General features: G+C 32.8%; 3 protein-coding genes and 1 non-coding gene across 13 annotated transcripts; all 4 read right to left on the bottom strand.

Moving 5' to 3' along the window:
• Positions 1-2,704: 2,704 nt before the first annotated feature.
• Positions 2,705-2,776, bottom strand: TRNAT-CGU. Its single transcript has one exon. It is a non-coding gene; the product is annotated as a tRNA-Thr (tRNA).
• A 355-nt stretch (positions 2,777-3,131) lies between these two features.
• On the bottom strand, positions 3,132-8,331 carry LOC106768753 (protein LONGIFOLIA 2). 6 transcript variants are annotated; one of them, XM_014654048.2, is made up of 6 exons: positions 8,169-8,331; positions 7,407-7,878; positions 7,182-7,252; positions 4,841-6,838; positions 4,567-4,717; positions 3,132-4,089 (listed from the first exon to the last, which is right to left on the bottom strand). In XM_014654048.2, exons 2-6 carry the CDS (start codon positions 7,549-7,551, stop codon positions 3,284-3,286), a joined length of 3,171 nt encoding a protein of 1,056 aa, XP_014509534.1. In that variant the 5' UTR covers positions 7,552-7,878; positions 8,169-8,331; the 3' UTR covers positions 3,132-3,283. The 6 variants fall into 6 exon arrangements, with proteins under 6 accessions (XP_014509534.1, XP_022639357.1, XP_014509536.1 ...); XM_022783636.1 differs by having other exon boundaries at positions 8,152-8,331; XM_014654050.2 differs by having other exon boundaries at positions 7,407-7,663; positions 7,767-8,331.
• A 2,890-nt stretch (positions 8,332-11,221) lies between these two features.
• Positions 11,222-18,621, bottom strand: LOC106769476 (tip elongation aberrant protein 1). Of its 5 annotated transcripts, none has more exons than XR_002668706.1 (12): positions 18,168-18,620; positions 17,733-17,882; positions 17,314-17,481; positions 16,797-16,949; positions 16,500-16,652; positions 15,824-15,988; positions 15,544-15,714; positions 14,426-14,609; positions 14,101-14,314; positions 13,393-13,663; positions 12,071-12,196; positions 11,222-11,772 (listed from the first exon to the last, which is right to left on the bottom strand). XR_002668706.1 is itself a non-coding variant. In XM_022783638.1 (11 exons), the coding sequence occupies exons 1-11, from the start codon at positions 18,355-18,357 to the stop codon at positions 12,135-12,137; spliced, it is 1,875 nt and encodes a 624-aa protein (XP_022639359.1). In that variant the 5' UTR covers positions 18,358-18,621; the 3' UTR covers positions 11,779-12,134. The 5 variants fall into 5 exon arrangements, 3 of the variants coding, with proteins under 3 accessions (XP_022639359.1, XP_022639358.1, XP_014510594.1); XR_002668707.1 differs by lacking the exon at positions 11,222-11,772 and adding an exon at positions 12,898-12,985 and having other exon boundaries at positions 11,779-12,196; positions 18,168-18,621; XM_022783638.1 differs by lacking the exon at positions 11,222-11,772 and having other exon boundaries at positions 11,779-12,190; positions 18,168-18,621.
• A 1,999-nt stretch (positions 18,622-20,620) lies between these two features.
• LOC106767134 (translation initiation factor IF-1, chloroplastic) lies at positions 20,621-21,878 on the bottom strand. The gene is made up of 2 exons (XM_022783639.1): positions 21,298-21,878; positions 20,621-21,165 (listed from the first exon to the last, which is right to left on the bottom strand). Exon 1 carries the CDS (start codon positions 21,755-21,757, stop codon positions 21,338-21,340), a length of 420 nt encoding a protein of 139 aa, XP_022639360.1. The 5' UTR covers positions 21,758-21,878; the 3' UTR covers positions 20,621-21,165; positions 21,298-21,337.
• Positions 21,879-22,824: the final 946 nt, after the last annotated feature.

The following is a 22,824-nucleotide window of genomic DNA, read 5'->3' on the forward strand; positions in this document are numbered from 1 at the left end:
ATTACCTCGTGAGAAGCTTTTATGTTTTTTCTTTCATCATTTATAGTATTGCTTAAAAAATATCTACAACCAAAAAGCAAAATCTAAGAAACACAACTATAAAGAACTTGTAGAATGAAGAATCTCACGACCAAAGTGTCTCTTCTCACTAAACCAGTGATGGAGGAGATAATACAATAAACTTTTTATTTTTTTCATCTAGTGATACGGTTGCATAGGCTAAGATTAAGTACTTATGTTATCCCAACCAAGAAAAAAGGTAAGTAGCAATGTAAATAAATATATTCGTGTATGTGCATTAAGTTTATGCGTTTAACTTCATCGGTTACATCATATACATGCAAACTGTACGTGAAATCACATTTTTTTTTCACACTTCATATATATATATATATATATATATATATATATATATATAAGATGAGATTTGAATTCTTTTGCATATTGTAAATTTTTTTATATCTAATTAATTGTGAGATTTCTAATCCACTAGTATTAAGAATTTGAATTTATAAAATTAACTTTTAAAATAATAAGGTTTACATTGATATGATATATTTGTTTCCAAGCGTGTGGTGTGGTATGGTATGGTTGATTAATTCATTGGTTTGTCATAAATATGTTATTGTTACTGGATGCATGTTTTTCTCTCTTTACTATTTAGATGGAAACAAATGAAAAGGCTAAATAATATATACCGTATTTAAAATTATGATATTAAAAACATGTGCTTATAACAATTTATAAGACAATTTCCCTTTTCTTCTTCAAAATAAAAGGAGACTAAAGTTTTCTTAAAATACACTCAAAACAACAAAATAATATGTATTAATCACTTCTAATTATATATTCCTAAAAATATTATAATTAACAATTTTTTAGTATATTTAAAAAGGTGTTTGGTTTCTCTTAAAACATAACATTGAAAATATGTTTCTTAAAACTATTAAATTGAAATTAATATGCCAATTAGCTAAAAAGAGAGAGAAGTAAAATGAGTTGATTCGTGGAGAATTTAATCTGTAATGCATGCATGGAATGAAAAAGTGAGAAAGATGTATATATATAGTGAAGGGAAATAGGAAATCCAAAATGGGTTCATCTTTGTAGGCTATTTAACAGCATATTGATGAAGGCATGGAAGTGATAGAAGCATGGTTGTAACACAAAGTGAAAAAGTGAGAAAATCTGCAGTTTTTCTGATGATGAAAAGGAAGCAACATGAAATCTGATTTTGAAAGCAGTCTAGACAATAATAATATATCACAAGATCCAAGATACTCTCAGTAGTTGCACCCAGCCATTGTGGTCCCATTTCTAAACTTTTTTAAACTAAAAAAATTACGTCTTTCAAAGTATATTTATTTTTTTGGAAAGAAAATTCAGAAGCAATTAAGACGAAGCAGTTACATTTATGGATATGCCATTTTTTTTTCTTACAACAGTTACCACTGCCATGTGAAGTTTGGTGTGCCGCATGTGAAAATTCCTTTTTTTTTTTTTATATATATATTATTTATTACTTTTCCTCATCTCTGCAATTAATTAATTACTGCACACCCTCATAAAGCTTCCATTAAAGTAAAAAAAGTAAACAACAGACAAACCTAAATTATCAACTGCATTCTTCAACACAATACTCACATGTTAGCTTAGTAAATCTATATTTTTATTCTCAAATCTTGCTCCTTCTTCTTCTTCTGTTCAATGCTTTATAGAATCAAAATAAATTGGCATAGATATAAAAACATATTCTAATATATCCAAAAATAATTTTACATTTTTAAGAGCAAAAAACAATTTAAATATACATTTATCTTTTGAGAATAAAATTATGAAGAAGTTATAAACTGTAAAACAGATAATATCTTATATAAATAATTAATTTTAAAGATATTATTTCAATGGGTTAGAACTTCAAACAAAGCATAAATTTATCTTAGTAGCATAAATAAAGTTATTCTTTTTCTCTTTATTTTTATAATTATAATAGAAATAATGTCATTTTGTAGCACTATAAGGATATATATATAAAGGCTTGAATATATAAGTGGTCCTATTTGTTGTTGTTTTAGTATTTTTTGTGTGGCATAGAAGTACTTATTGTATCTAACAAATTGACCATAATCCATATAGTTAGAAGAAAAAGGAAAAACATATGCATATAGGTAAGTTGCATACAGTTTATAGGCATGCAGATGAGAATAGAACTCTTTGCCAACAGACAAATTTTCATTGTTGATTTTCATGAACATAGGATAGATAAGGGACCACTCATGCTACCTCCAATTCTCTATTTTCTTCTTCAAATTATATCATTTTTTTTTCTTAGAGTAACTTTTTGGTGAACAATAGAAGAATTTAACAACTATTCAATGATGTTTTAAATACTTATTTTTGTGTTATTTATTTATTTATTTATTGGTGTTTCTTGGTTAGCAAATACAAAGTGTAATTTGTAAATAGTATAGAATATTTAATTTGTTTCTGGATTAATGAACTCTCATTCACACATCCCATTTTTAAAACATTGCCAAATGTCATTTTTTATAACTTAAAATGATCATTTTGGGGTGTGTATTTTTTTTCTTATTTCAGAAAAAGTAATTTGAAAATATAAAAATAGTTTCAAAATAAGTGTGTTTGATTTGATTAAAAATTGAAAAAGCATAAAAACATCAAAAGTAATAATTTTAAAGGGAAAAGCCCCCGGCGAGGATCGAACTCACGACCTTTCGCTTACGAAGCGAACGCACTACCACTATGCTACGGAGGCTAGTCGATATCAGAAATTTCTCATTTTATATTATTTTTTGCAAAACAGCAACATGTCTAAATTTATCAAATAAAATATAAGCACATTGATTTATTTGTCTTTCTCAGTCTGTAGCCATTATCTTCTAATTTCTCTACAACTATCCTTTTAATTAATTAATTTTATCTTTTCATTAACCGTTCAACTCCGAAGAAAGTTTGCAGCATAAGTTATTTTCAGTTGTAGCCATTGAGTACAAAATTCAGTGAAGTTGATTCTATGCCTACATTTTCCAGTTTTTTTCTCGCATGGAAATTGGTGGCCTTGCAGAAGACAAACTCAATATCAGAAGCCAAAGTTATAGCTGACACACAAGTTCAACCATCAATTTTTGAGAATACTGATGATGTAAATCCGTCTTAAAGTTACTTGCTTCACAGCTTAGGAAAAACAATCAAAGCTCTTAATCCTTAAACTTTCATGGATTGATACAAAAAATATTATTTGTAAATGAACAAATGAAATGAACTACTTTCCAAATAGCTTGCTGTGCCTACTGTACGTTATTCCCAAGCTTTCATCAATCACAAATTCATCAATTAAGTCCTTAAATATCTGTCTCTCAACATCCAACACAACCCCGGGTAATTCACCAAGGAAACCTGTCCAATTTTCCGAGTGACGCATCACATCTTCCCCTAGCATACTTTTCAGATCATCCCCTTCATCTTTGCTATCTGGTTTCACATATTTAAGTTTTTGTATCTCAAAGCATAGTTCTTTAAGAAGCTTTTGTGCAGTGACGAATTTCCTTGTAAGTCCATCAGGCTTGAACCATGGCTCACGAGAAGAGCCAAGCTTTGTACGAAGAATCTCATTCACAGTATCAAAGATTAGTTTCCTGTGCCACTTCTCTGTATTTAGCTTCCTGTAAGCAATTTTTCCATGGCTGCCCCCTTCTTTCGAAAGCAAACTACTTAACTTGGTTTGTTCCAACACAAGGAATAACTCAGGATTAATGGGATGACCTGATGAGTGATGTTGAAATGTCAGCAGCTCAGAACTCAAAGCTCTCAGAAGTAGACCTGAAGCCAATAGTATCTCAGCAATGTATCTGTGGTCTGAGTTTGTATTTTCACAAAGAGAAGCTATGTAATCGATTCTAGTTTCATCATGACTTGAGTTTAGCTGTCTAAGCTTTTGAATAAGACGACCTATGCTTTGCAATTTCTTGTGGTTGATCTCTCTATATCTTATATTGTTAATCAAGAGGCCTTCTGCTGGGCTCCACTGATCTGTATGATAATTTTCTTTAGATTCTTGAACCTTTTCAACTGCAGAATTTGAGCTTATAGGTAAATAGTCTATATGAACGGACAAATTTTGCTAATTATATATTAGACTATTACATGTGAAATATACACATTAAAATTTCTTTCTCTAGTGAAAATTAAGATTATGCCAGGAAGAAAACATAAAGCCTAAGACACCTTGAATGTGATGCTCATCGCACTTGCCTTTGAGAAAATTTGAACGTTACTTAATAAGGATGGCTACGAACCAGAAAAATCAGTGGCTCAAATACAGTTATGCATGGTCAACTCTAGTTGTGGTCAATCCATCACAAGAAAAGGATTTCTAATCTCTTACAGGAGGTAGCATTTCAGGTAGGATTTCTTGTAAACATAAAGTTGTAATCAATCTTGAGGATGAACTGACTGACAAAGCCAAGAATTTCTCTTTTTTAATCTGACTATAAAACTCAGTTTTTTTTTTCTTTTTTATTGTGATTTGGAAGACAGAAATATTACCTTTACGAGAATAGGATATATTCTTTACTGGGGATGGCATACCGAATTTGTATACTGAGACATCAACATCTGATCCGAGACTTGGATGATCAGAGACGTGTGTTGTAAGTTCTGCAATTGACTCATCCTCATCCCACCTCAGAGTTGATTTCTGCAAAATTAAGTAAAAATTACATATCGACTGATAATTGGAATATATTAATCCTAAAAGTTTTAATGTTCTCATTGAATTAATCAGAAATATTGAATGAAAAGAGCTCATCGTAGTTCTAACCTTATGCATGGATCCTGAAACCAAATGCTCAACAGCCTTCCTAGATGGGCATTGGCCATCAGCAACTTCAGCAGATTGTAAATTGCTGGTAACTTCAATATCCATCTTTGAGTCGAAAGAGATACTGTCTGATTGCAGAGATACTTCGTCCCACTGGCTACTTAAACTTCTTTGTTCATTGCTAGTCTCACTGAGTCTTTCATCACTGCTCTGTGAATTAGGGACTTTAGGTCTCAGTTTTTGACTGGGAGAACCTGAGTGTGTTGTCTGCTTAAAGAACTGCCTTCTGGGATTATTTGAATCTGATGATGGGGTAAGAAGGCAAGGTTGCTTCTCCGATGCTGACTTCTTCTGTTGCATTCTTGGGCTAGCAGATCCTGAACTCTTTACTGAGCTTGGGCCATTTTCTTTTGGAAATTGTGTAGAGCTTGGTAGGGATTGTGTGGATTTTATAGTCTTGATACTATTCGCTTTCTTTTCACTAAAACTGGTAGAAGCATCCTTGGGACTGTTTCTAGGAGACCGGTCTTTGGCTATTTGACTGGAAGGTGTCCCTTTTTTACCATGTACATGTACACCATCACTCTGAAGTTTGTCGGAATCAGAAAGTTCATGAATTGGAAAGACTGAAGAAGCAAAAGGTCCACTTTTTTCAACAATTTTTGCTGGTTTCATGATCACTATTGGTGACTCTATAGCCGTTGCAGAATCAGATTCCCAGACTGTTTCCTGCCTCGTAGAATGCTGAGTTGAGGTCGATTTTCGTTCATAGTCTCTTTTATTTCTAACAACATTTGGAGCTTGTTCTTCTTTTCTGGTCTCTAACAGACCCTTTACTTGCATTGTTTCTAATATCCGTTTGAGTGCTCTGAGATCCCTTCCAGATTGTTTAAATTCAAGATCCTTTAATCTATTCTCAATCTCACTATAAACTGAAGGAAATGAATCCAGGGTTCTTGCTGTAGGCTTTATGACCCTGGAAGTTAGTTTGTCAGAGCTTAGGTTCCCATCCTGCTGCTTCCATGGTGCAGGTTCAATGGGAAACCTTGTACTCAATATTGGTTTGACAACCAAATCAGGATTCTTCCACCGTGGGGAAGTCATCTCTTTCTCTTTCAATGGGAATTCAGTGAAATTAGAAACTGGAAGTGGTGTAACGAATCCATTTTTCCCAAACTGATCATTACCTTGAGTGGAGTCAGTTTCACTCAAACTTGACTTGGTATCAGTAGCCACATTTGATTCTGGCAATGCTTCCAAGCCCATTAACTTTGCTACAATACTAGGTGGCCGTCTCTGAGATGCTGAACGCTGTTGTAGACTAGAAATGTTGTCAACTGAGGTGGAGGCGTCACCTGTATTGGAAGTTCTTGAGAGGTTAGTGAGTTTTGAATCAGAGCCGTTTGCGCGCCATGAACCTTCCCTACTGTCCAGTGAAAGTCTAGGAAGCTCTTTTAGCTTTTGTGGGCATTTCAAGGTATCATGCAAATCAAAAGATACCTCACATGTTGTTCTTCCATCATAAGAAAACCGAGGAGCATCCTTTGAAATGGAATGCCAATGTCCATCTTTTACTTCATTTGATAATCTAGGAAGTTCTTTAGCTTCAACATAATGCCGAGGTGTTTCTCTAAGGATAGAAAGGACTCGCAAGGACTCCTTTAAATCAGTAGGAGTTTGCTTTCTATCAACAGATTTAGACATCTGAAATTGTCTAGGGGAATCCCTTTCTTTGCACAGTCCTCTGGCTTCCCTATATATACACTCCTTCACCACATCCCTCAGATCAAGGGATGGACATCCTAAATGGGGAGAGGTACTTGCTTGCTTCATGACTGGGTCCCTCATAGGAGTTTCAGGAAAACCAATCCGATCAAAGGGAGCATCTGCTTCAGCTTTATAGTCCAAAGAGGACATGGATGATGAACAAGACGAAGAGAATGAGGTTCTCGATGATTCAGCTGAAATTTTCTGCTTATCACTCATACCCCTCATATCCTGCAACAAACTCACGAAATGGCCTAAGTTTAGTTCCATTCAATTACGCGCACTTCAGACAAGATGGTAGTTTCAGCACATTACAGACAAGGGTGAAAACAGAATTTAAGCCACTAAATTTAGATGAAACAAACAAAATCAGAAAATCCTGGAACGATTTTCAGGAAGATAACAACCAATTCTCAGCCTTTTTACATCTGACACAAGTAGATAGTACAAATTTACTCCACCTAAATTTTGATCTGGTAGCATAACTTCCATTCCTCAAATTGAAATATTATTCAAGAACTTGTGAAGCATAAACGGTATACAATTTGTGAAACATGTAAAGGAAGGTTCTTACAGCTGTTGGTTGCGTCTGGTGTATGATATTAGAACCTCTTTCCAGACTGTCATAATTGAAGAGGGAATAACCTAAGACAAAAACAAAACGTTAGATTCGAACACTAGAATCCTTGTGACAAATCAACCATTAAGAAACAGCACTGGTGATAAAACATATGAAGTCGATGAGCTGACATAAAATAAATTTATAGAAACACGTGACTAGCAACTACCAAAGGATTACCTGGATGAAGCCTCTTCTGGGTAATGTGGGGAGAGGAAATAATGTGATGACGATCAAAGAGTTGGAAAATCCCAGTCATGCATCCTATCTGCTTTTTTAAATCTGGGTTGTCATCTGCTAAAGAATGCAAGAACTTTGCTGCCATATCTACCTCTTCTCGAATTAAACTCGACCTCTCAACTACCACAATCAATTACAATTACTCCCTCTTCATGAGAGCTTCATGATTTGTACTCCAAATCTACCAACACTACGAACTGCAAACGAAGCTTGCAGAGTCAGTTAAGCAACAATTAGTATAACACAGAATCCATTGTGGCTTAAAGATATAAATACTTGAGCCCCCTTTGCTCACTAAACTTTAGTCCAAACGCAGTTAATAAGACAACTACAACTCAATGGAGCAAGTCTCCTCGTCTGTGTTGTGCAGTTCCATATGCAGCATTCACAAAGAGGTTGAGTTCCATCCTAGCTACACATAAAAAAGTAATTTCTAAATTACAGGGCCACGGTAAATATTTCATGCAAAATATTCTCTAATTGATTTCATCAAATAATATATAGATTTGGTTCCTTCCAAAATAGAGTAAATCTTGCCGACAGTACTGTCTTTCCTAAAATTTTCAATTAGAACTTGTAATATCATCTGGGTATTGGTTTTACCAAAAAATAAAGAAACAGGCAAATTAAAAAGAGCCAATGCTCCTTAAATTTGCAGGAAAAAAACGCAGTGGAACAAATATACACAATAGCTTGAACCACCTAAATGAACTAGTTTCAACTAGTTTCATTATACAGTGCAAATGAATTTCTGCATATCCAAGAAGATTGTCTTAATGTTTCTCCTGAGAGAACAATTAGAGAATCGTGAAAATGGACACCCAATCTGGTCAGAGCTGGATCAGAAAGTCCATGTCTTTTGTTTTGGTTGTATATTATATATAGCATTTTCATTGTAAGAAAGACAACAAAATTGAGAAAAGTTTAGTGGGTCAATTCAGTTGTCCTCCATACTCAGATAGGCCATTTTTATTTCTCTTTCCCCCACAAATTAGGTGAGGGGACCATTTGCGTAAAACAGATATATATTTTTTAAAAGAATTTCAACTATATACATTTTTAAAAAATTTAAAACGCCATAATACATTTTTTTTTCTTTTTTTAGCAAATTGTATGTTTCAACCCGTCTTAAATTTCTTAAATCTTTCTGTTTGTGTAGATTACTTTTGTCCTACAATTGAGTTTTTTACTGCTTCAATTATGTAAAAAGTAAACTTTATGATATTGTGTTTGTTGTTGATCTAATATGTATCATTCCACATATATCAATATTGGTAATCTTATTTGTTAGTGAAAACATATAAAGTTTATTTCGAAGAAACATTTTGATGTCATGAAAAAAAAGAGTTAAATGCTATATCTTACAGTTAGATTAAGATACTGATAAAGATATTTTCTTAAAAATGTATTTATCACTCTTATAAAGAATACTGTTAAAACTTTGATATTTAATTCAACCAGTGTTTTGGAATATCAAGTTGTATTTTAGTGAGATTCATTAAACATATCACTCCACTAAGTGTAAAATTCTTATAAAATTACTCACATGTATCCAATTAAGCAGTTATGATATTGAGAGTTTTAGCATAATAACAAAATGTTAAGTGACTGAGTTAAAAAGAGTGTGTTTTAGGTTGATTATGGAGCTGGTTGGATTCTGAACTGATATGTAATAACCACAATAATATTTTAATTATATCGTGGATTAGATAGTATACTATTTCTATCTAATTTGTTTAAAACGGATATTAAAATATCCACTACTCATCATCCATAAATAATAAATATTTACAGATAATAACTACCCGCTACGAGTTTTATTCACGGATACATGTATTTGCAGGTTTTTTTGCCATACTAACTGTGACTTGGTAATTTATTCCCAACATCCAAAGCTTGGACTTTCTTTCAAACTATGTCAGCAAATATTGTTTAATGCAAAGTCTTAATCTTTAAAACGACAAAAGGTTAGTTTTGCAATCATGAAGAAAAAATTAAACCCCCTTTTGCTCAGAGGTTGCACCAAGCAAGAAATTAAAGTGTCGCACGTAAGAAACCATTATGTTCTTCTTTTTTTTTTTTTTTGTCAAGTCAAAGATAATTTCATAGTAGCACAAAGTTCCATTTCAATAGTCACTCCTACAGTGGAGACATTTACATTCTAAATCTACAACTCACTGTATTTATATTTATAGCTAATTTGATGATGAATAATATAATAGACCAGTAATCAATAAATTTGATTGGTATAGATTCTAAATAACTTTGATGTTAAAATCATTTTTAAATTTAATTTAATTCTATAAAATTGATTTATAAAATAAAATTTACATATTTTTATATAGTGTAAATTAATATTATAATTAATTAAGATGAGATCTTGAACATATACTTTAAGTATCTTTTAGTATTAAAATAATTCTCACTAGCATTATACATTTTGAAAATTAATTATACTTTATATTTAGACTGAACTTGCTCTATGTTAATTTCATATAAGGGAGAAAAATAACTTTACCTGTACTTTTTTTCTCCATCTTTTATTTCAAAATCTTGCTTATAAGTTTCAGTTTCTTCCTCTCACTATATACTTTTACTACTTCATTAATTTTCACTCTCTAAAATATTTTTGACTTTTATAAACTTTCTGCAGCGTAGAACATGGTGGAGGTCACCATTTGCTTAGAAGTAACAACCGATAGTAGAAAGAATGAAGGTTTACTTGTACAGGTTGATATTATAGTTGCAATGGAAATAGGAGTGATGACTTTTGCAGTGATTAGGAAGCTTCAATGGTAGAAAGTAAGAAAAAAAAACACGACAGAGGAGAATGCTGGACATTTTTTTGTGTTTCGTGTCAGTTTAAGAGTTGGTTTGACCAATTGTAATAAATGACAACTTTAATAAGTTAACACACAATGATTAATATAGTGATTAATATAGCCTTGACTTTGCACTAATTAGCGTCTTTAGTCTCACAATAAATGGGTGTTATATGACCAAATAAGGTGAAGAATGAGGGATAATTGGGAAAAGTAGTAAAAAAAAGAAGAGTTTTGATAGTAAGAAAAGATGTGTTCATCTATAATTAAAGCGATTTGACTTGATTGTACAAGTTGATATCATTGAATGAGTTAATGGTATGTGCACGCAGGCAATAAGATGATCACAGAGATTGCATTGATTTATCTGCGGTGCTAGTTGATTGAGTAGGGTCGAGAAATTGAAAGTGACGGTGATTGTAAATATGGTGTGACAGAAAAGTAAAGAGAGAGCAGATGAATCCAACCCCACGTCCATAAACACCAGCTAACCTATCATAATCATTTCGACCCCATTTTCCACCAAACATTTATTAACTTTCTTGTAAGCCCTTGCTCCTCCACCAGCAATACTCATCTCTACACTCTACACACCCACTTCAACCAGGGAAACAATTATAACATGCTTGCCTTGTCACGGGTGAAGTCTGCCATTATTTAATGACAGACGTTAGAATATTCAAGTAAATATCCAATGATAATAGTCAACAAAATTTAGATCAAACCTAATATGGTCATTGAAATGTAGCACATGTCAAGTTCAAGAAATTAGACAGAAAATCGCCGTCTAATTGTGTGCTTTTAGGTGAATAGGATTGGGAGAAGATGCCAGAGAGATCTGTACCGTGTCACTTTTAACATGGGATTTCTCGTGATTTTTATTTACTTGTTGGATTGTTACCATCATTTTGCTGCTTGAACAATGAAAACAGATCAAATATGTGGGCACAAGAAAGGTATGTTTTGCAATTGTTGCAAGCATGTACTAATAGAATTTTGTATGGTAGAAAATATGACTCAAACACTAAAGCATCCTTCCATTCATGGCCCAAGCTTTCAGGAAAGAAAGCTAATACTTGTGGACACCACAATTATACTTGAGACCTTCAAAGTATAAATAAATAAAAAATTAAGAAAAATAACATAAAACGTTATAGGAATAGAGGAATTGAGGAATATTAAGGAAGTAGATAAATGTTCATGAACATTCTTTTAAGGATAATGGTGTGGTTGGCATTTTGATAAAACTGAGCATCAAGATAATTCATCCTTTTCTTTCCAATTTCACACTGAATTCTGTTTTCTGTTTTCCCACTTTTAATCTACCCAGAAAATCCTCATCTACGCCACTTACAGCTTCAGTGCAGTAAACTTAATCCACAAGGACAGGGCGCCAGATTAGCAACAAATAACGGTGCTCATTACACCTCAGAGACACAAATGTCTCAATTCAACTTCAGAAAAATATGATAAAAGAAAGAGTCCTACAAGATGAAGAAAGAACAATATAGTAACTCTCGAGATTTGCAATTTAATAGGTAAAGCTGCATTTGGAAATAATATTGATGCCCAGGCACCAATGAAACAAAATTTTCTTTCCATGCAATAAATGAAGGCAGGCATGACGAAACTCGGTAAAATAGAACTGCTTCTATGACTACCTAAACCTAAAAGTAATAAAGGTTTTGTTCAATTAAAAGTTCAGATCAAAGGATGTCAATGAGCACCAGTGGAACATGTTAGCCTATTTCACCAGTCAGTTATATTGACCTCTACGATCACCTTGAGAAGAGGAATGTACAAATCCCTAGCAGACAAAATTATCACCAGCCATTATCTTATGTGTTCAAATTAATGTTGCTGCTTCGCTGCATTCTGTTGTTGGAGTTGTGGAATCCACCACTGCACCTACCAGTCATTGAAAAATTAATCTTACTGAAGAATTATGGTGCATAAACATTGTCAAGAAAAAAGAAATAACATCAAAATAAAATAGAAAATCCTCTGTAACAGAAATCTACTCTTTTTTACCGTATTCTTAAATAATACTTACCCTCTAAACATAATACCCCCTTTTAACATTAATTATTTTGAAATCTTAACTCAAAAATAATATAGATAAACTTGTGGTTGCATATCAATACAACATATACCTTGAATGCGCGATCAACATCTAGTCTACAAAAAAGAGCATTCTTTTCAGGGAAATGGGCACGTTCCATACCGCAATGGAATATTTAATCCAAGTTTTCAGGTTTTAAGTAATACAAACACATGTGAAAAAAAAAAAAGAGAAATGCATCCACCATCAAAATAATATCTCCTTATGCCAAAGAGTGATGGGAAGTGAAAGGGTAGAAAGAAAGAAAGAGAATTAGTGTGAAAAATTAAAAAATGAAGATTGTTAGGATGAATTGAAAGTAACATGATTTTATCTGTTACTAATGATTCATTTATTATTTTTAATATTATTTTAGCAAATTCTTTTTATTATTAGAAAAAAAAAACACTCAGTTGATTATGGTGGGCCGTAATCCCACAATCAATAAATAATATATACAAAAAACTCTTCAAAATTGTGTTGCATCTTCTACAACTCTACAACTCACCACAAGTCAATTCTGTTTCTTCTCATTTCTCACCAAAATAACATGATGATTTAGACTGTGAAGCCCACTAAACATTCTTATGAAATCACTGCAAATCACCAGTTCCAAATGCTCACGATTAGCACAAATCCACACACTTCCTTCTTTGCTAAAGTAAAAATAGACCCTCAGGGTTCTCCGGATTCAAGCTGGAAATGTTTGTTCCCTATCCAAGCCAGTTTGAAACCCTACCTCTGAAAATATGCTTTCACGTAACAATTTAAGATTCAGTGATAGTTGGTTCATGAGTTGGTATAGTTTTTAAAGCCTTTGAGTATGTAAGCAACTGTTCAACCCTTCCGATCCGTCCAATACAATTGGGCCCAGACAGGCATGTAGCATGAGATGGTATGTTAGATCTAACAGTTTAATTTTTGGAATAGTAGCTTTATGATTTAACCCCCCAAAACAAAAGTGATTTAATGAAAAAGACTAAGTGGACAAAGTACTTCATACCTTGATTTGACAGGCACAAAACACTCTCAGATGCAGCAGGTTTCTGAAATTCAGTGTTGTAATTTGGAGCATCAAATTTTGTATCATGTCTTGTAAGTTCAAAGTTGGAAATTGGCACATTTGTTTGATCATTTGTTTGCACCTCATCTCTGGAACATATCACATCATTTGCACCATCTTCTTTCAAGTTTTCACTTAAGGATATGGGTGTTTCATGTTTTTCATCATTTTGATTCAAAGCAGCAGCTTCTGGTTCTTGGTTGGCAGAAACCTGCATGATAGTAATGGATATAATTATATATAAAATAAACTTTATAAAAATATCACCCGAATGTTCCCAAGGATACAAAGTTATTTGATTGGCATCAAATCATCTGATGAGACTCATTTTCTCATTTCCCATCTTTCAAACATGCACACAATTAGATCTAAGCAAAGGAACTATTACTGCGAAACTGACAACATTTTATCACTGGAAAGTTACATTATATATAAAATTGAACATATTTTAACCCATGGAAAATTGGCAAGCAAAAAATCTTCATTGTACAGATGTCCCACGAATATATCAAATGAATTGCATCAACAATAGTTTTTCCTGAGAATTCTATTGACCAATCTGACAGCTGTAATCAGAGAAAAGATATAGGAATCATTACTCAGGCCTTTCTCTATAATTCTAAACAGAAGTAGAGAGAACAACTTCACCTTATGGGTATCAGAAGCATCAGCAGTCACTGGGTTACTTGACATTACCACTGCAATGGATTCAGTGCGGTGTTCATGAGATTCTGAACTGTCTCCATAAAATGCTTCTTGGTTTTCCATTTGATTTTGCTTGAGTACTTTAGGAGTCTTTAATTGGTTAGAGTGTATACCATTCAAGACAACACTATCAATCTCACTAAGAGTCCTTTTCCTGCTTTGTGATATAAGCATAAGTTTAAACAAACTTATATAAAAAAGGAACTTAATTTACCAACATATTGAAAGTGAAAGAGACTGGGGAGGGGAAGAACTCTAGAAAACATACCTACTGGGAGTATGAGCAGAAGAGTACAGAGAATTTGGCTTGTTTAAAAACAGTATTCCACGAAGAGGCTTTCCATCAATAACAGTTTCAATAGTATATCCTTCTGAGATGTTTTCAGTGACCTTGGCTTCAAACATTTTCTTTCCAGGAGGTAGGGATTGGTTTACTGGGATATTTAGCCTGCCTGCATTTATGATAGTGGATATTTAATTGTCCCTAAGTGGTACTATAAAATATAAATAGTCATTATCATTTTAATATTTTTGTGCTCCTGGCTCATAAATAACGGAAATCAAAAACTATTAGGAATCATTCTCTTATTCATCACTGACTTATTAATTGTCATAACTACAATCCATATCTAAGTTTGATACATAGTAGATGCAAGAACTAGATCTTCATGAACACAAACTTAATTAATTGAATGTCACGGAGAGTCCAACAAGGAACACCAATTCCTGCTGCCTTAAATTTAATTAGCCAAACTACACTAATATTTAACTGTGAGCCCCAACAGAATGTTGAAGAACTTTTTGAATCCCACTCCCACATACTAAGATAGATAGGATAAAAGTTTAAAAGTTGTGTTGGTAGATACAGGTAGGGGTACAATATGTATTTTTTAAAAATGTAGAAAATGGGTGTGATAATATGCACAAAATAAAACAAATCCATTTATCCATATATCGTATATCCTACTCAGGCAAAGGAAAGCAGCCATATAATATGCATATCAACATCTTATAAACGTACAGTATGGATATATCCATCCATATATCTTAGTTTAAAGCCACAGGGTTTAATTGCCCAGTTAGATAGCATGGAAATAGATGGAAAGAGTGAAAGTAATATTTTGGTTGAAAGGAAATATAGAGGAACGCACTGACTTCACATTTATTTCTCACCAATTTTCCTTTATCTTTCTATCTTTTTCCTTGTAGTTCACTACTTTTAACCAAACACCTTTAATATTCACTTTAATTCTAACATGTTTGCACTCACTTTATTTCATTTCCATCCACTCTTTTTCTTTTCTCTCAACCAAATGGACTCTAAGAGAAAAATGAGACTTTGCTATTCATGAATTAGAAATTTGTATAAAGACAACAAATTCTTACTTTGCTGGCTATAATTCAACACTGACATGATCTGGCCCATATCAGAACCAACACCATATCTTGCTAGAACTTGATTTTGGCTAGGATTGGGATTTTGTTCTTGGCACTTCAATTTCAATTGCTTCCTTAAAGATAACTTCTCTGGTCTCTGTTCACTTTCCCGTGCAATCCCTAAAAACAAGATATACATCACAATTAGTAAGAGATAATACAGAAATACCAAAACCAAAGGTTATGTCATAAAATTTAATACTAGCAAAAAAATGACACTTTGCTGAACCTGTATATAGGTAATACATATCATCCAGGGCCTCAAGACTTTTATTACAACCACCTATGAACACAAGAACACCCCCCTTAAAAGGGTCTAAACAGTCACCAGCCACAGAAAATCTAGCAGACGGACCATTGGTTGAAGATGTGACATTTGTCCAAGCGCCAGTGTCTATGGTTTAATAAGAAATGAAAGATTATATGAGGAATCCCGACTTAATCAACATTGATCAAAAAGACAAACTATCATGTAATTTTCAGAACAGAAAATAGGAATTGATTAATCAATTAAGTATAAGTCTTTCTAAAAATTGAGAAATTACCATATATATATATATATATAACATAATTGTCACTGAAACAGTAATTTGGGAAGAGTTGGAGCAAGACCCAACATTAATTTACAAGCTAAAATGACAAACGCGACCACTTCATCATCTCATGATTGAATATTTTCTAAAGAAATGTGGAAAGCTTTTTGCACCGATGAAATGTGCAGAAATAAGTTTGCCAAGTGCTGCTCCATCACGACTAAATTCTCAACTTAATAGGTAAGAATTATAAAAGTCACGGAAATGGCCTTCACAGTAAGGTTCTATTTAATTAAACAGTTAAACCACAGTACAACACATGCAAAATCTTAAAAGTGAAAAAATTATTCGTATAGGCTATAAAGAACATACCAATATCAAGCATATAAAGGTCATTATAGAGATTTTGGGCATCTGTAAATCCCCCAAAAACGAACAAGTTCTTGCCAAAAGAAACAGTTGAATGACCAGCTCGAGGAGGCAATAATTGGCCTGATGTACTCAGCTCTCTCCAGATTAAAGTATCTAATGATTACAGGCATTTCAAAGAAAATCATTATATTCTGAATAAAAATCCTTTATTTTGCACGATTAATTGTACATTTATATTTGTAATACAGGTACTACAATTCATTAAAATTGAAAGTAAAAGATGGAACAGATCGATACCAGTATCAAGGATATGGACATCGGACAAGTAATAATCATGTCCATCTTCACCTCCTACTACAATAATTTTATTTTTCCAAGATGAACAAGAGTGGCTATCACGAGGAGATGGTGGAGTGCCTGATGTAGTAGCACACTTCCACACAAATGTCTCTACAAAGGAATTATCAGCATAACTAATATGTAGTCATTAATCAAAAAGTAACAGACAAATTTTCAAATGCAATCGTGGAAGGAAAATATATGAAAAACCAACTAAAGTGCTGAAAAACTCCACAGTCAGAACCCCTACTTCTCTATGAGGTACCAAACAAGAGCCGTCTCATTTCATTCTCAACTGAAATCATAATAAGCATCTAAAAGCAAGGCAGGAAATATGCAATTGTGCCAAGTTCAGACATGTTCTTTCAAAAAGAAAATCAACAAACTTGGAAACACTAGGCAATTTTAACACTTTCACCGAATCATGTAGGAACTAACTTGTCCCCTAACCCACATTATGATATGAGAAAGTCACCTGTATTTAGTATGTAAAGATCATTGTAGTAGACCTCATTATTACTATCTGCAGATTTTCCACAACCACCAAAGATGAATAGGCGTTTTCCAACAACTGCTGCACTATGACCCTCACGTGCCGGTGGCCCTTGTCCTCTTATGGTGGGAGAAACCCATGTATGCAATGCTAACAATGATTTAACCTCAGTGAGTGAAATAGTAAATAGATAAATAACAGTCAATTAGACATAACTGCGTGACATTCTCAGATTTTAACTTAAGCAGTAGATTTCAATGTCATTGTCCATCAAAGGTTCGGGACCACGTCTGTCCAGGCTTACACATAGACCATTGTTTCAACTTGAGCTAAAGAACATAGATTATGGTTTTTGAAGACAAAGATGGGTGGATAATTTAGATATGAGAAAAAAGACTCACAAGTGTCCAATATGTGCAAATCCTTGAGAGGGTTCATCCCATCCGTACCCCCAAACACAAACAGATTATCACCAATGGCTGTGCAAGTGTGGCTGTCTCTAGGAGTAGGTGGGGAGCCTTTTACGGTGGGTTGGCTCCAAGTCTGCTTCACTGCAAATCACAAATGAGGAATCAGAAAATAAACAACACAAGACTATTTTCACATTATCTTGCCGGCCAGAGAGAGCCCTAGAACAACAACAAGCGCATAAAAAAAAACTGAAAAGTATAACATAAAATAATACACTCTATACCAACATCGAATACAAAAAGTATCCATTTTTCAGTTGCACAAAACCTATCAAATGAAAACGAAAAAACATATTCCAACAAGAAACGCATCATGGCATCAGGACATGAGGAAGAATAATTAAATAAAAGAGTGGAGGCAGTTACCAGTGTCAAAGACATGAACTTGGTTGGTTTGACAGTTATCTTTGCCGTATCCACCGAAGACATAGACAAGTCTACCACCTTTGACGGCGTTGCAGGTGTGACCCCACCTTTTCCCTGGCCCATATACTTCATTTCCACCTCCACCACCCTCTGTGCCTATCGCCTTCACCTCAACCTTTTCCCACCTCATTTTCGACAATACAAAGAAATCAATTTTTTCTCTCCACCCCGATAAAATATAATATTTAAAAAAAAAAAGATTTTTCAGATTTTTTTAATTCGAAAATATGAGAAAGAAGAAACTGAGTGAGGGTGAGGGCGAGGGTAAAATCAAAACAGAGGAAGATGACATACTTGCAAATGGGGAAAATTTGAAAAAAGAATGTCAAATAAAAGAAATCAGAGAGAGAGAGAGTGTGTGAAGCTGGTTTTGGCCTATAAAGACAAGGTCAGTAAAAAAAAAAATTAAGGAGAGAGATGGGGTGAATCTGATGAAGAAGGATGGGTATTTGTGTAAGAGGTGGATAATTTTCCATCGTCTGATGGATCTCCATTGTGAAACGTGGTAGCCATCGGTTAATTTTCTTTAATATATGATAATGAGTAAATAGAAAATGCAGTTAAAGAGTTCTAAAATATAGGTTTCTGTATAAGTTTATAAAGAAAATGTTTTGTTTAAGAAAATCCAAAGGGTTAAATTGTGTGAGAATCATGGATAAGATATTAAGAACTGATTATTATATTTGATTTGATAATAATTTAACAATATATGCTTTGATACGTTTAATAATAATAATAGTAATTATTATTATTATTATCATAGATTTTGAAATTGTTTATACTTTTACCTTTTATAAAAGAAATTATATTAATACAATATTGGTGTGTTTTCTTAATATAAATTTGTTAATTTTTATAGTTTTTCTTTCAAAAGGTATATACATTTTAGTTAATTTATACTATTTTTTTATTTGGCTAACTATAAAGAATAAAGCTGGACAATACATTAATTATCATTTAACTACAAAAAATTATATATGAAAATGTTTAATTTTTGTAATAATTATTTTGAAATTACAATAAGGATGACTAATGATTCTTATTCTTGCTGTGGAAGTGTATTAGTATTATTTAGGGAAAAAAAAATCTTTCTAACTTTTCTATTATTTTTCTGTCTATGTTTTATCCATGATCAATGATTTAGGTCTACGTATTATGCAATTGAAGATTTTTCCTTCTGCTAAGTTTTCAACAACGCAATATTAGAAATTGCACATCAAGGAAGTGAAGTCTGGTACATACATGTGGACAATAATATAAAAGAATGAACAACATTCGTTGTAAAATTGTTAGAAAAATATTTCAGACTTAAACATGTTTCCTTTTTATTTTTTTTTTTTTTAATTATCATAGTTTTTTTAGTTTTAAAAAATAAGTTAAGTTTGTTACTTTTATTCATACATTTTATTTAAAGGCTTATTTCTAAAAACACATTCTTAGTCAATGATTATTGTTTTTAAGTTTTATAAATTATAATATTTTCTGATTTAATAATGTAAGTTTTCACTCTTCTCCTTCAATATTTTTTCTCGTTACTTTATATTCATTCTTGTTCCCTATTAAAGGAGTTTGTTTTCTTATAAAATACCAATAAAAATCTTTCTCAGAGTTCAAAAAGACCAGACTTGCATTTTTAAAACCAGAGATTTTGACATAGCAATTTGTGCTACAGAAGTCAACTGTGTTTTGTATAGGTACTTACTGATTTTGACTTGAGCTTTACTTCAACTCTACCTGAATATAAACCTGCCTAACCACACTCTCATGTACCAGCAATTTTAACAACTTTTATGACGAACATTTATCTGAAAAGATATTCTTATCAAACTCACTGTTTCTCTTATTCTCATGTTTCTATTTTGAAACGGAAAATAAGCAGATGATTGTCAAGGGGAGTTCTGAACTATGCACTCTGATGAAGATTCTCTTAGTTCTCTTGACAAGCTCTGAATTTATTAACTGTTACAGATTTTTCATGCTGGTTTTCTACAAAGGTTGAAAATTAAGGCATATACTGAATGATTCGTATGTTTTTTATGTTTCTGAACCAAAATTGGAAAAGGTAAGGAGTTGATGCACTTAGCAATAATAAATTGTATGCTTCCTGATATATATATATATATATATATATATATATATATATATATATATATATATATATATNTATATATATATATATATATATATATATATATATATATATATATATATATATATATCATTGGATAAGGGTACTTACATATTCAGTTCTCAAGAAAACCACACACAGCTACTCTATCTCTTTATGTCAATATAGATTGCAAAACCTCTTTTACATCGTACTACTTAAAAAAATGGACCAAAAATCGTATGATGGACTAATTATCATGAAAATTTTGAACCTAACCCGAATATAGCAGTAAAAGAAAAACTGATCCTTCCAAGTTTATCATAACGGTACACCTTACTGCTAAACATTCAGCAAGGCAATTCTGCATCAAAAGATCCCTTTTCCTTTTCTTTTTCAATCAATCACGACACATTACTGAAATCTCCTCTCACTAATTCACCTAATAAGGATTTGAATTGAAGTGTAGCATAATCAGAAAACACAGCTAATGGTAGCTAACAAACTAACTTAAAAGTTTTACATCTTGCCACCTATCAGAAAATCTTGTAACAAGAATGAACCTTTTCCAAGTCGGAAACTAAAACGATGACATAGACTAAAATGATTAAACCTTCACAGTCTTAAACACTAAAACAGAAGCTTCAGTTAATGCAAAGAAACCCAATTTCACCACAAACACGTCACTGGAGGTTAAAAAAAGGTCTGGAACCGCAATATCTTATGGCACTGAAAGTGTTTTCCGGGCCTCCACAATGGTATCTCATTGGTCTGTAATTTTCTGTAATTTCCCGCAGCATCAATGATTGGGAATCGAAAATACTGCCCACTCTAATAACAACCAACAAGACAAGAATGACTCAAAAGAAGAAACTAAAACAAAATTAATAGCAGTAAATCACAGAACACATTATCATTATTTTCTTTTTTGCAACTTTTTTATACAGCATCGACTATGCGTACTCGTTGTGTTGGTGAATTTTTCAAACAGGTTGTGGGTGTATTAGGAGGGGGTGCTGGAGCGAAGCCTATAAACGATGCGTCCTTTGGAGGAGTCGTAGCGGCTGACCTCCACCTTAACCCTGTCACCGGGGAGGATTCGAACGTAATTTTTTCGGATTTTGCCGGAGATGTAGCCAAGGATGAGGTCCTCGTTGTCGAGGCGAACACGGAACATGCCGTTGGGGAGGGACTCCATGATAAGGCCCTCGTGGACCCACTTCTGCTCACCGGACTTGTCCGCCTTCGCGGCGGTCGAGATGGCGGGAAGCGCCGGGAGGAGCGGCGGAGGGGGGAGGAAGGAGAGGGTACGGTGGAAAGGTGGGAGGGTGAGAGGGGAGAAGTTGGTACGGAAGAGTGAGGAGGGAAGAGGGTGATGAAGGATTGGAGTGCGGAGGGAAGTGGGGGTTGAAGAAGTGAACATGTCGCTGCTCTGAGAGAGGATGAAGAGTGAAGAGAAGAAGAAGGTGAGACTGAATTTGAAGTTGGAAGATGAAAGATAATTGCTTGGTGCAGAGGAAAATTGGGGTTTTGGAGGGATAAGGTTTATTTAGGCTTTGCCAAAGGAAGATAGGAAGGTATAATAATATTTTAACACCATTTTGACACTGTAAAATTGTTGTTGTTTTTTTTTTTTTATTTGGTTGATTTCTTAATTTTCTTTTTAACAAGACTATTTCCAAATTCAATCAAAACTAACATGATTAAAGCTTTTTTACAATGATATTTTTTACTAAAAGTAAAATATGTAAAAATGTTTATTTACTTTAGCCCAATTTATTTTATATTTTTCTAAATAACATTTTTTTCAGGATAAATTAGCATTTAAAATAATAAATAATCTTATGTTAAGAAAAAATAGCTGGGTGAAAATATATTTTTAATTAGTATGAGAATATTTTTGCAGGGCTTATTTTTTTTTCTTCTACGTTTTCACTCATCTAAAGAACTGAAAGGATTTTTTTTTCGTTTCTTTCATTTTATTTCTATTAATTAAAATAACACATTTTTTTTATTTTATTTCCTTGCATTTTATTTCACTTCTAATCCAAATATAAAATTAATATTTAATTCTAGAATTTGAAATTTTAAAATCTTAAAAGTGGATTAAACTCTTAAAATTTAATGTAGACCAAAACCTATTTTTCTTCATCACAAAACCTTATTTTTATTGATAATCATCTATTCAAAATACAAGTAAATGGCTATTGATGGGTAGCATATAAAAAAATGTTCAATTAATATAAAAATCGATATAAATGAATAAATATATAATCAGAAAAAGTTATTCTTAAATAAACCAATTTCATAACTTGCAGAAAACTACATATAAATAAATTCGTTGCTGTATAAAATTCTAACCTAGCAATAGTTTTTTAAAAACAAAAAGTCATTGACAATTTTTGGGACAACTTTGATAATTTTTAAATTTAACTAAATTTTATAAAAAATTGCAATTAATGAAAAGAGGTATTGTTTAATAATGACTAA

Source organism: Vigna radiata, chromosome 7 (genome assembly GCF_000741045.1).
Source record: "Vigna radiata var. radiata cultivar VC1973A chromosome 7, Vradiata_ver6, whole genome shotgun sequence".
Lineage (NCBI taxonomy): Eukaryota > Viridiplantae > Streptophyta > Magnoliopsida > Fabales > Fabaceae > Vigna > Vigna radiata.